At 40.9% G+C, this 13,955-nt stretch overlaps 1 protein-coding gene across 1 annotated transcript in view; it reads left to right on the forward strand.

Moving 5' to 3' along the window:
• Positions 1-13,955, forward strand: part of LOC131105165 (eukaryotic translation initiation factor 3 subunit H) — a 43,558-nt gene that overhangs the window by 24,447 nt on the left and 5,156 nt on the right. Inside the window, exons 3-6 of the mRNA XM_058053014.2 lie at positions 3,455-3,622; positions 5,279-5,378; positions 7,719-7,868; positions 11,724-11,844. Of these exons, the coding sequence (XP_057908997.2) occupies positions 3,455-3,622; positions 5,279-5,378; positions 7,719-7,868; positions 11,724-11,844 (539 nt within the window). The remainder of the gene's footprint in view (positions 1-3,454; positions 3,623-5,278; positions 5,379-7,718; positions 7,869-11,723; positions 11,845-13,955) is intronic.

Genomic DNA, 13,955 nt, shown 5'->3' on the forward strand with positions numbered 1-13,955 from the left:
ACACATTTGTTTTACCTTATCTTCACAGCAGGAGCTCCAATTCATGAATGACTCCTAGTTTTCTGTTCTACTTCCACGGGGATGAGATGCGTGGCCTGCCACTGACCTGTTGTCTCACTCTGCCATGGAAATCTTTTTGGGGGCTTGTACTTTATTTAACACGGACAATTTCACAGTGGCAACTCGATGTTTAAGTGCATGATGGTGAACTAAACTAACAAAGTTTGTTGTCATTTGTGTAATGGCCTGCTTGGTGGTGGTGTTGAGATGTACTCTCTGTGCTCCACAAGCTTTGACTCCATTGACTTCATTGGAAATGACTCCTCGTATACTACTTTAATTCAGTAATAACTCGGGCTGTCAGACGATTAAAACATTAACCGCCCCTAATCACATTTTGCCCATAGTTAACTCCTATCCATCCATTTTCTATGCCGCTTCTCCTCGTTAGGGTGGCGGGGTTTTGCTGGAGCCTATCCCAGCTGTCTTTGGGCGAGAGGCGGGGTACACCTTGGACTGGTGGCCAGCCAATCACAGGGCACATATAGACAAACAACCATTCACACTCACATTCATGAAGTTAACATGTTTTTGGAATGTGGGAGGAAACCGGAGTACCCGGAGAAAACCCACGCATGCACGTGGAGAACAGGCAAATTCAGCACAGAGATACCCAAGCGGAGAATCGAAGCCAGGTCTTCTTGATGTCCTGACTGTGTGGCCTACATGCTAGTTTACTCCTAATTAAACGCAATTAGTGGTAGATAGAAAGCTTTTATCCATAATAAGTGCACTTTCGACCGATCATTTTTTTCAACTTCAGACTGGATAATATGTAGGTTCCGTACCAAAAAATCCGATTACAGATACAGTACCATTAAACCCCTCGGTGACACATACCCAGTGCCCACTTTTACTATGTACACCTATAAAATATGAGAGTCCACCAGATCAGCTTTCCAATGAATTCCAGCTTGTAAAGCTTGTAATTGCTCAGTTTTTGTTGAGGGTGATGATATTACACTGCAGGCAATAAAATACACCAGATAGCTTTCCAAATAATACAGTCCAGTTATATACCACTGCTGTAAACTACATCCTCAGCGATGAACATTTTGCATCAATACATTTCAAGTAAGTGCACATTTCCATTACATTGCATATTTGCAAGCATGCAGTATATTTTCTAATTTGTGTGTATTTAAGTATTGTGAAGATGAAGTGTAATATTCAGTCCTGTGTAATGTCACCACAAGGCATTTGTAGTGCAGCATTAAGGCAAACCACCATCATGCCCGTCTTCAGATAGTGCTTTTGCAGCTTGTTTTTATAGCACTTTTATTGTTATGTTATTGTTATAATACAATATGGGAAACATTGTGGAACGAAGACTTGGAAACCTGGATCCTTGTCAATTTACTGATGTGCAATACGTGTGATTGGGGGTTTGTTAGCAAACAAGAGGGGGTATGCTCATTATCACATATATTTGTTGGGTCTAAAATCCAAAAGCAGCCAAGTTCATGTCTAATTCATGTGCTGAAGGGCTGATTGGTCACCAGTTGTAGTCATGTAGAGGTTACAGGTTCAGCTGACCATCATTGTATGAAATCATACATTCTCTGTCTAGCCAATACCAATCAGCTCTCATTTTCCGACCTTTGCCTGGAGAAACTTTTGATTTTGACTGATCTTCCAATATTCAACAAGCATAAATCCTGTATTTTACATGTTTGATGAACATTAGGCCCATATTGACAATAAACAAAGCCATAATAATTATATGTGAGCCCGTATGCACACATCTTTCAGTTTGTCAATGCTGCCTGCTTCAGGGAAACTATTAATCACATCTGATACAAACAACTCCAAAATGTCAGTGTGACCTTCTGAGTGTGTGTCACTAATTCCTGTTGGCTGGAGTTTTTACTGTGTTGGATGTCCATCCAGGTCTTTTACTCCCATGTACAAATTTGCCAATAGATCTTGGAACCTGCTTGGATGTGAACACCAATTCACTATATTAGTAGTCTGATCATACAGTATGTTTCGGGAACGTAATATCGCTGCACCTTACCACTGAAACAACCCTGAACTAACACTGGTCTGGCAGCCTTGCATGGTTGGCACTAAGCAGAAAGGCAGAATTATTTCTTAAATCATATTCTTCAGATTCCATCGCAGAATTACACCCCGACTTTACATCTATACTTTGCATGCACGTTCACCTTTTGATTTTTATCCAATTTTATTTTACAAATCATTTACAATTGAACTATTATGGTAATTTTAGTACTTTTTTTCTACGTCTTCCTGACAAATGATGATATGTGGTATGTGTTTTAAAATAAGACGACAAACCTGAACGGTAGACTAACTAGGGTATTTGAGCTGGCTTGTTGGCGGCCTTGCCTCTTGTCATCCCCTGAGCCACAAGCTTTAACGTATCAAGACCGATACTGTCTGTGTTGGGTCAGGTCTGTACTTCGGAGACACTTGAGGGATAACACACATACTGATTGGCTTAGGGGTGCAGACGTGGATATAGTTAATGGAATACTGCATTTTTATTGTACTAATTCAATCCCAAGCTTGCGCTGGCTTGCCAATTACGGACATGTTACATGGAGGCCAATTTAATCCGATACTTGGATACTATCTGCCTGATATCCGATATCAATATTAAAATTACTTCTACTACTGGTAAGCCTTTCTGCATGTAGGTACAACCACAGAAGATCAAATGTCGCCATTGTCCCCATGATACGGTGTATTGGCACAATCTTTGATCGTCATATATTTTCTTTTGTCCTTCACCCCTTTTTTTTTCTCCCAAACATTTTCTCCTTTATTCTATCCCCTCAGTTTATTCTTGTTAATAGCCACAGCAGGAGAAGGATGCGCTCTCCAGGCCGGGGTGTAGGGGGGCCACAGCTGCCCAATAATGCCCTGATTTATCAACCTTCTTCCCCCAGCCTGTACGGACACGCTGTTTTACTTAGCGCTGGCACGGCAAGGTTGTTTTTATTTCTGGCCATCCTACGTCTGATGAAATGATACTCCACTTAATGCATGTAGCCCTCTCCCTTCCAGCTGAAACCTGTCTACGTATCAGTCTAATCTTTCCCCCCTCCGCTGGGAAATATTAATCAGCGTGAGGAATGAACAAGTAGAAAGAGTGTCTGCGGTGGAGATTTCTATAACAAACATTGAATGGACCACCAATCACATTGCCAAGTGTGGATGGGACCTCGACTATTCTTAGTTTTACTTTATTTGTCCTACGCATCTTTCGGAAAAATGTTGTTTCCTTTCTCTCATGCGCCATGTCTTAACTCCAGATGGAGAACAGACATTACAATCCAGAATAGAAGAGCGCCCACGCTAAGTGTAAAGATCAATTGAATTCCAAATGTAAAAAAAATGTTGCTCTGTCCCATGTTTCTGATTCCAGTCCAGTACCAGATGGAGATGATGCGTTCTCTACGTCATGTTAACATCGACCATCTGCATGTGGGATGGTACCAGTCCACCTACTACGGTTCCTTTGTCAGCAGAGCGCTCCTCGACTCCCAGTTCAGCTACCAGCATGCCATTGAAGAGTCTGTTGTGCTCATCTACGGTAAGTAGAACGCGGGGTTACATTCCTCCTTAACGGCAACACAGCCAGCCAAGTGGCAGCCACTTTGTGCTTTGACTTTTGAGGATTTATTTTATCACACTTTTCCAAATTATATCCATGACAAAAATGATATTGAGGTACCTTGCTGTTTAGTTTGTGTAAGCAAAGTTTGGGTCCTAAATTACACATTTTCAATCCTAAAAATGGCTAAATGTACTCACATATTCAATGACCAATTATCTTTTTGATCTTTGCTAATATTCTCAAGGGCTCACCTACTCTGCACACAGTCTTTTGCCATGATTACCAAGGGATGTATTTTTGACATTGATCTTAATAATTTGTGTTACATTATGGACTTATATAACGTTTTTACAGCCATTAACAGGTGACCGCCAATGACACTGATGCTCATAAATGACAATGTAAACACTGGCAGGCCATTAATAGCACTGTCCGCATCAGGCGCAGGGTTATTTATAATGCAGTAAAGACGTCATTTACATCACACATCACCACCGACAATGCAGTGATGCATTCACAATAACCGCATGGAAACATTTCGTACAGTTTCATTGCGTAACAAATTTAGACTGGGGGCCATCATTTTTGAAGGAGCTCTAAAACGTGCTTTCTTGTTTTTATGATCGGTTGTCTATTAAATTTGCTAAGCGCCATTCTTCTTCCATTTAATGGGAAAAGTTCAGTCCGGGTCACAAAGTGGCTTTCTACTAAATTTTCATCTGCAGAGTGATGGCTACTAGACTCTGAAATCCAACAATTGTGTGAAGAAACCGCAGTGCCCCCCCCCCCTGTACTTCCCATCCAACATGGCTTTCACGCTGTCATGTTTGAGAGTTGACAGAAGTGTTCATTTAATCATGTGACACATTAACCCCTGTGATCTCCTCCTGCCAGCCATTTAGCAAGCCATGCAGTCAGCTGTTTTTTTCCTGTAATGGAGGGTTCCTGTTAATGTCAATCAATAACGCAGAACTTAATGGATCAGAGCACCTCAAAGAAATTGATCTGATCTCTGTTTAAAGTCAAAGAAAAGAAAATTGCCACAATGATGGCCACAACAGTCAAGCGATTGAAACAAGCGCGGTCAATACTTGAGCACAGTGTACTCGTGCACGAGTTCTCCAGCGAGTCCCACGTTTATAACCACGGAACCGCTACGTGCAACATGATTTACTGCTTCCACCCGTTATATCACCACTCTTAGCTTCTGTGTTTGGAAAGTTCCACATGGAGAAGTGCATCTGTTCTAAAACAAATGTTGTGCGCACTCACCACATGCATTTATGAATGGTGGATTGGTGGAACACGGGGGTGTTGTATCATGTGTGCCGTACAAGATAATGAGGTTCTTCAGCAAAGTTACCAGACCCATTACTTCCGCCACTCAAACTCTCAAACGGAGTGAAGATCAAGCAGCCTATTAAAATATGCTTTTGGATACAATCAGGAGGACAAGCAATTGGGCGATTTGCAGCTCGGTGTGAATAGTGATCATTTACTCTGCGCATTTCAATGCAGTCATCTGAAGGTGAAACCTTTTCCATAACACAAAGAATCAAACATTGTGTTGAATTTTTGATAGCAAAATGAATATTGCTTTTTTTATGAGCGCCACTCTTGCACTACTTCCAGACCCCATTAAGACGGCCCAAGGCTCCCTGTCCCTCAAGGCCTACAGGCTCACTCCCAAACTCATGGAGATCTGCAAAGAGAAAGATTTCACACCGGAAGGGTAAGTCGCTCCTTAAGAGTGTGTGCATGCAACGTTTTTTTAATAATGTAATTATAATATTCTAACACTACTCGTAGGGATAGAAAGTTAAACATCTTTTTTGTTTCAATGTGCTGTACTAAATGGAAATTAAAGTTAATTAAAGTCCACCCACAGGGGAGTCATTCTGTAGCAGCTGGAGATGGATGCAGCTGTTGGTGACTTATCAGTTCGCCCTTGCCCATCAAACAAATGTACTGTTTACGCCTTTTTTGACCCCAAGGCTTAGCATAATTGCTTTTAAATTGCAGTTGAAAAGAAATGCGAGGAGGGGACTATTTCCATGCGGTTCATGTGAGTCCAAGTACACCAGCTCAGGCATACATTAACACACGAGTCAGTACGCATGTACGGAAAAGTGCAGGCGGATTGGGGGAAATAACCCAGCGCTAGTTTGTGTTTTCACCAAGAACCTGGTCGTATTTCACTTAATAAAAGTCGTCATTCTATTGCTTTATCAAATTTATCTTTCTTTGTTTGCGTGTCTTTGTTGGCACCGACCCAGTTTCTCGTCATCAAAATTTTTGTTTTTTTTTTCGGTGTACAGTTATCTTTCATTTATTGTGGTTCATTGGTTATGGACCCGATTGTGATAAGTGAAATTATTAACATTTACATTTGTAATACATACATAGCAGAGTAAATAAGCTATTTAAAATGTAAATATGACTTGTGCTCGTGTGTTACGATAAATTTGTTCCGGATGGACCCTGAAAGAGAGGCGGACAGGCAATAATGTTCAGAGTTGAGTTTCAGCTAAGTGCGGATGAAGGCTGCAAAAGTAGCCTGTGTTTTTATGTGGGATTTTTTATTAGGGATTATTGTGTAATAATTCAAACCTGCAATAAAAGCCTGTTTTTCTGGTGGTGATGTGTCTCACCGAACATTCCAGTAACATTATGACACCCAGTGACCAGTGTAGAATACTACAATTCATCAATGTCTTTGAATGCGTCATTTGAATGCCTTTTTAGTTGTATTTTGGTTCATTTAGCCATTTTAGGCTTGAAAATGCTTAATTTGTAGGAGTGTCAGGAGACACTCCACATTCACGTTCACCTGTGCATCTTCTGTTTGTCTTGCTGTTTTAATCCCATTCTAATATGAGTGCCAAATAGACCCATCCCTTTGATATACCCTCCAAGTCCGCTGGGCTATGAAGGCAGTGGTCAATAGCATCCACTTGAGCTCACAATCTGAAACATCAAATTAGTCAGCCTTTAAAATCAACCTTTGGCTTTGTCCAGCGGGGATCAACTTGGAAAGATCACAACATTAAATGCACCACAGCAATTTGTCTTGCCTCGAATTTGTTGTCCTTTCTTCATGTGCCTATTTATATTGCTCTGTTGCCATCTGAAAAGGTCATAATATGCAGGATGTATGTTGAGACTCAGCGATGAATAACTGTGCCAATATATGGAAGCGTGTGTATTTATCCTTAATGTTTCCTGTCCTCCCCATTCAAACCCACTTGTCCACTTAGTCTGCTCGAGTCGGTGAGAAGTTTGCCTGATGTTATCCCTGGGCTAATAAAACATTTTTCCCATGATGGACAGGCTGCGCTTTGACCTCTGAGTGGTAGTATTACACAATGACAGAGGTCTCCCCAAAAAGCAATCTAGATTGCTGTCAAATCCAACAACAATGCTCGAGCCAGGCAGCATTGACATGAAGTTTTAAAAATACATTGCATATGAGAAATTACATTTCACTTTTATATAGCTTGGATGTAATTTAGTGGGGAGAATAAGTCCAATGCTAACTGCAGTTTTCCATTTGAAGTTTTTTTTTTCAACAAATGCATAAAAAGTAGCGAAAAAATAGAAGTACATCCACAGCATAGCCAAGAACAGAATTTCTCCAAGAGCAGAATAGCGGTTATTAGTCTTTTCACTTGCAAATATGTTGAAGAAGATGGGGGTCAGTAAAGTGCTCTTGTACCACATGCACTCCTGATCAAAATTTTAGGACCAGTTGAAAAATCGCCAGAATTTACATTTTGCGCTATTGAATTTTAAGGCGGTTTTATGTAGAACTTCAGAATGCACAACAAAAATATTTTCACTGCCCACTCTACACAATAAGCGTTTTCGCTCAAATGACAGGACGCGCCCTGATAACTACTTCCTGGGCATGTGAAACCAAAGCCCACATGAATGTCCTGACAAATATGCCACACTTGCGTAAACACTTGAAGCCGCTGTGAAAACGCATTGATGAATGACTGCTGGAGCCTCACCACCAAGCAAAGCACTTGACCTTCAATCTGTCTGTCTTGTCTTTCTCTTTACCCTCCAGATTGAAGAAGGCTAACATTGGCTTTGAGCACATGTTCGAGGAGGTGCCTATTGTCATCAAAAACTCTCACCTTATCAACGTCCTGATGTGGGAGCTGGAGGACAAGTCCACAGTCGCCGACAAACACGAGCTGCTCAACCTATCAAGCAGGTCAGATGAGAGCTCATTGAGAATTTGTTCATCAGCCCCTAGCTAAATTCCTCCTTGTAAAAAAAATCTGTAGCATATCAACGGAGAACTCTTTGTCAGCTCCTTTGCACATACTTCCCTACTTGATTGACTTCTAGCAACTTTGTACGTGGGATATGCTGTTCATGTGTAATGGGCTGTAAAGTTTTATCTGCGTTAAAGTACATGTTTTGGACGCGACAAAATGCTTTTGCTGCACAATGAGGTGTTAAACTTTAGGAATCACACAGCTGAAGCGGAAGTTCCACCGTTTTGTATTATTTCATTCTTTGCCACATTCTTTGTGATTATGTGATCGATATGTTTCAATTATGTGATTAATCAATGAAACAGGCCCATTGCTAATAGTTAAAGTGGAAGCAGGCCAGCGCACCTAACTCTGAAGGCCCTGGATTACATTGACATAGAAGCCACCCCTCCACACCACTAAATAACGTACTGGACACTCTTCAAATAGAAGATAATGAACGGTTGGGAATAATTTAATACAACAACATATACGAAATACTAGAATTGTAAAGTTGAAAATATAGGTCAGTGCTGACAGCATGCGACTGCAATTTTTAGTAGCATTTATTAGAATTTTATTGTAGATAAAAAAATACTAATACCTGTATATATTTATACAGCACATGAAACTACAAGCTACCTTGTATTCGTCTAGGGCAGGGGTCAGCAACCTGCGGCTCCAGAGCCGCATGTGGCTCTTCAGCCTCTTTATTGTGGCTCCCTTTGCGATGCTTGAATATTTTTAACACCCGAGTGGGGAAAATGCACGTCTTTTGTAATGAGTTTTAAAAAATCCAACTTTGTCTGAGACCATGAATGCATCCTGAGTGAGTTCTGACTGCTATCCAGTTCAGTACATGAAGAAAAACAAGTAATACTTACCTACAAATCTAAAAAACAAATTCGAGATAATTTAAAAACAGCGGCATGGGAACTTGTTTTTACGTTTACAGTAGTTTACACATACATTTATGTAAGTTTATCTCCAAAACTAGCAAGAGTACTCCAACTCGTCTTTTCTTATCTGAACTACTTTGATACCCCCAAATTCCCTCCAATGTTGTTTTAAACATACTATATGTTTTGCGGCTCCAGGCTATTTTTCTTCAGTGGGCATTGGGTAAAATGGCTCTTTTCATAGTAAAGGTTGCCGACCCCTGGTCTAGGGTTTATTTACTGTATTTCCTTCTGCATCTGTGCTTCTTTTCCCCCGGTCAGGGTTGAAAGGGTCTCCGCTAATACTCTCTGCTAATACACATCCAGATCCAAATGTTCCTTTATCTGAGGCACAGTATCAAAACAACTGTCCTTGAAATGTGCCGACATCCAGTACCCAAAAATCTGATGCAGCGAGTGCTGCTCGTGTGTTAAAAGCATAAAGCCTGCCACACAATGAGAGGGCATACAGTAGTACAACAACATGGCTAACAGGCAACAGAAATTCAACCACAACAATATAGAAACAAATGTACAGTATTCCATTGGCACTTCCGGGTGCTTCTTCTTTAGTGATAGAAAAGGAAAAGGGTAAATATTTCAACATTCCAGCACGCATCTAATGTTATTCTTCATGGCAAAAAACAACATCATAATTTAACATGTCTTTTGGTGTCAGGAGTGCTTTAAGGCTCTCAGCTGTATCTGTCAGCAATCACTTAGTGTATGAGAAGACGCCGCTGCGAGAAGAAGCGGCCGTGAAGCTGCTGCCATTCAAGTGAAAAAGCAGGGGCAGGTGTAAGGAATTAGCACGATGCCGACTGAAAGTGTGATATACGCTCATACTAATAGATTGCAGTGGAGCACATGAGGAGTTGTTTATTTGCCTTCCCTATAGGTTTTCCTGGCATGATTGGGAATGGACTGTCTGACAAGATGGAACGCTTTCCTGACGTTGTCAGATTGCACCGCAGTTTCTGTCTTTGTATTGAATTGTAGTGTCCGTTTCGCTACATCTTCTGCTGACAGTCACACCCTCTCTTCTCATTTCCAGTCCTTCAAAGAAGTAAATGATAATGGGTTTTATTTAATGTTTTTCCTTTTGTCTCTTTTTCTAATCTGCAGCCCCATTTGTCTCTGTCATCTACTTGGAAAGCTGAGTGAATACCGTTTCACTTCAGGAAACGAGGTTGTTGTTACCCCAGATGATGACATGGGGCCCAGTGATGAATTGCGTGAATTTAAAATCATTTCCAACTCTCTTGAAAATGTTTCCTAGTTGAAAACATCCAAAGTACCCCGTCTTTGTCAGTCAGTAGCTGTTTTGAGCCCGTGTACGTTTATCATTCAAACTTGTATGGAACAAGCAGGATATAAACATTTTGAACAAAATGATGTGCAGAAGGGCAGTAATCCTCTGGGAAGTAAAATAATCACGCAAAGTCTATATTAATTTAGAATTTTTATTTTCACATGCCCGTCAGTAACATAGTTTTTATTATTGCCAATCCAACAGGTAGGCTAGTGCCAAAAGTACAGATCTTAAAGTAAGTAAAGAAAGTAAACACTCTTTAATCGGCCAAACCCTATTAATTTTTTACGAAAAATACCACACTACCTGCATCATGTTACCGTGTATGCATATTCATTACTAATTTACTATAAACACGTCAACGCTGCAGGTGATCCTTCAGTTTGCTACTTTTTGTATCAAGCGTTCTCCCAGTTAAGTGAAAGGTTGCTGCTTTATGGCCTTAATCCATTCCACCTCTTAAACAGGGGGTAGTGAGAAACTTTCACCTGATAGAAATCTGATTGCAACACCTTTTGCCATTATCTTTTGAATTACAAGAAGGCATGATCAATATTTTTATAATGGCAACAATATATCAAATGTCAACGTGTCCTCTTAGAGCCGTCAGTCTCGGTGATGAACCTAAAGATACTTATCACCTAACAGCGCAGCTCATCCCCTCTGTACAGATCTTAGGAGAGTGCATGTTCATTGTTTTGCCAAAGCTTCTGACCTTACCTTTTTGGTATGTTGCAGTTCTTTACAACTGCAGCACACATCTGTCTTTTTCACAGCGGGAACTCCCAAAATGCCCTGTGGGGTACCTTCCAAACAGCAAACACATGTATAATTGATCAACATTTATCAAACGGCAAATGAAGGTGGCTGTGACGGCAAAGCATTGAATCATTAAATATTAATATTAATACAAAAAAGTTCTTTGAACAGTCTGTATCAACCTTCACCAGAACTATACTTTTTAAGATACTGTATATGTTGATTCTAATCACAGTTCAGTGGGTTCAGTGGAGACGCGGTTGGCGTCTGCCCTGGTTTGGCCTTTGACCATGGCTTGTCGGATGCGTTCACGGAACCGACACTACAGGCCTGGACAGCCCTTTGCAGTCCATTTGGCAATTTCGTTGGTCAGTTTGTCCGAGGTGGCTTTACTTCACTCATTCGCTACTAAAGACGTATTTATACATTTTGTTCAACCCGGATGCCAGACCCCAAAGATGAATTTACACCTCTTTTAGTGCAGTTCTAAGCTGTAAAAATAGCCACATGGTGCGTTCGATGCAACAGACGCATGCTTGGCATTGCTTTGGTGAAAGTGAACCCCTTGCAGCGTAAATCACTTTTTGTTTGTTGACTGTTCCATCATTGTTGTTTGTGTAATAAAAATCCACCCAAAGCACCAGCCGGCTCATCTTGGTCTATCTTGCCGTTTAAACACAATCAATTAAAATAAATTGATGGCTGCCATTAAGGTGTTATATTTGGCAGCACTAGTTAGACGCCATGATTTTAGGGTGAAATGGAAAACAATGTGAACGATTAAGACCTCTGTCTTGCAGTAACCATTTGGAGAAGAGCCTTCAGCTCCTGATGGACAGAGTGGATGACATGAGCCAAGACATCGTCAAATATAACACCTACAGCCGCAATCTAAGTAAACAGCAGCAGCAGAAGCACCAGGTAATACTCAGCAATACACTCGTACGGCTATGCAAACTTTTCCAGCACACGCACACCACCCACAGGCACCGTTAGACAAGTAGCGCAGGAAATCTCAACATTGCAGCCTGCATATGTTAGGGGAAGGCCTATTGTGCTGCACACACACATACTTGGTCTCTGCAGGAAAAAAAAGCAGGTGTCATTCTCTCAGCTGGGGATTCGACCAATTGCAACAATAATCACAGCGTGCAAGCTACAACGCATGAAGTAGTGAGCACACGCCCACACACAAAAATACAAAAACATTTTCCCTGACTCTTAGTACAGTAACCCTGTGATTAACTACAGTAAACAACAAATTTGAATTATACATCTCCAGTAACATCCTTTTTACTATGTGCACATACCATTGTCATTGTCCTTAATTCACTTGTTTGGTTGGTTTTAGTTACAACTATTATTCCCTTTAAATGGTGCTCCTCAACCAGAGGAAGAAGTATGCCACATAATGTTTTCTAATATCGTATGCCTTTCGTGTAGCAAAGAAAGGCAAGCCAAACACTAGAAATACCTCCAAGTGGGATGCAGTGTAGGTCAACATTATTCCCAACTACGGTTAGAATAGTACTTACTGACTTATTACCTCCTCAAACACTGGCATTGTACCGTAGCTAGTGAGCACATGCTTTTCCAGGATCTAATTCCATGTAGTGTATGAAATATTGTTAGATGTAGGTGAAATGGAAATTCCACCCTGCCGGCCCGAGGAGGAGCACTCATTGTCGGACACACTTTTGTCAGAAGCAAGCTTTCTTCTAAGATGTACAACTGCAAAGTAAGAAGCTAGGCTATAGTAATTGGAGCAAATTACTTTTATTTGCCAGTATTTTTCATGAAGTCAACATTGTTATCATGTTTTTGATGATGTGGCGGTGATTGGACACTGCAAAAAATGAAGTGCCTCTCAATTTTGTCTGGTTTTTAGCCAGCAGGTTCACGTCCTGATTTGATGCACTTGTTGCCCCATTGGTTGCCCCATTGGCAGCGTGGCGCTGTCTCACCTCTGCGATCACACCTGTCTTCATAGCCCCTAATGATAAAAACAAGTCGGGAGACATCTGGTGGAAGCGTCCAGGCTGGTTAAACCCCTTGCCGAAGACACGTTCAGTTTCACTTAACCACTGCTTGGAGTTAAATTAGGAGAATTGGCTTTTCCAAGGATGTCTGTATTACCATGGCATGAAACATGTTTTTCATCCTTGACATGCGGGTGAAAAGTAATTACATTTATTGCGTTCTTATTTGACGGCTGCTTCTGCTGATCTTCTCCTAGATCTGTATCGGTTTCTGAAGTTCTCGTTCCTCATGTCTGCCTGAATTACGTGGCCTGTCCGTTTTCGGCCTCTTTCAGTGGAAAATATCTGCTTTGACAAATGAATGGAAGCACATCAGGTGTGGGCCTGTCTCTGTGCCTCATTTCATGTTGGTCGGTCCAGGCCAGAATTCTGCTCCCCACTGTAGGCTATACAGTATACTCCCCCTTGTTGAAAGAGGACATAAAACGTGAACCTGAAATCAAAGTACCGCTTCCTCTCTGTGCTGCTGGATTGAAGGGTTGAACTCAACAGGTGTTATCCTAATATTTAATAACTAATAACTCACGCTGGACTATGATTCAAAACACACTGACTAATATTTAGATTGTATGACACCACTGTATACATGTGGGTATTAGGATATTAGGATATTAGGCCTTCTTCATAAACTGAAACAAGTGATACTTTGTTTTAATATGCAAATTAGTAAGAAAAAAGCAAATTATATCATAACCCTCTTTTTCATGATATTTCTCTATCTCTGAGAGATATTTCATGCAGTTTCCATCAGCTGTAAATGAAAAATCTTCAGCAGTATTGCGTTTAGTGTGTTCAAAAACACTTAACATGCACAAAGACACCAACACGCACTCGGCTAGCAGCAGAGAAAGATTCACAGATGAAGACTCATTAGGGTTAGCACATCCACAACCTCAATCAGATGCATCATAAATGTCCGCCAACACAGAGTCATACGCATACCAACACATTAGTCAGAACAATAGTAGCACAGACTCACTAATGTGCATTGTG

Source organism: Doryrhamphus excisus, linkage group LG5, assembly GCF_037039965.1.
Source record: "Doryrhamphus excisus strain RoL-2023G ecotype Guam linkage group LG5, RoL_Dexc_Guam_v1.1, whole genome shotgun sequence".
In the NCBI taxonomy this organism is placed as follows: domain Eukaryota; kingdom Metazoa; phylum Chordata; class Actinopteri; order Syngnathiformes; family Syngnathidae; genus Doryrhamphus; species Doryrhamphus excisus.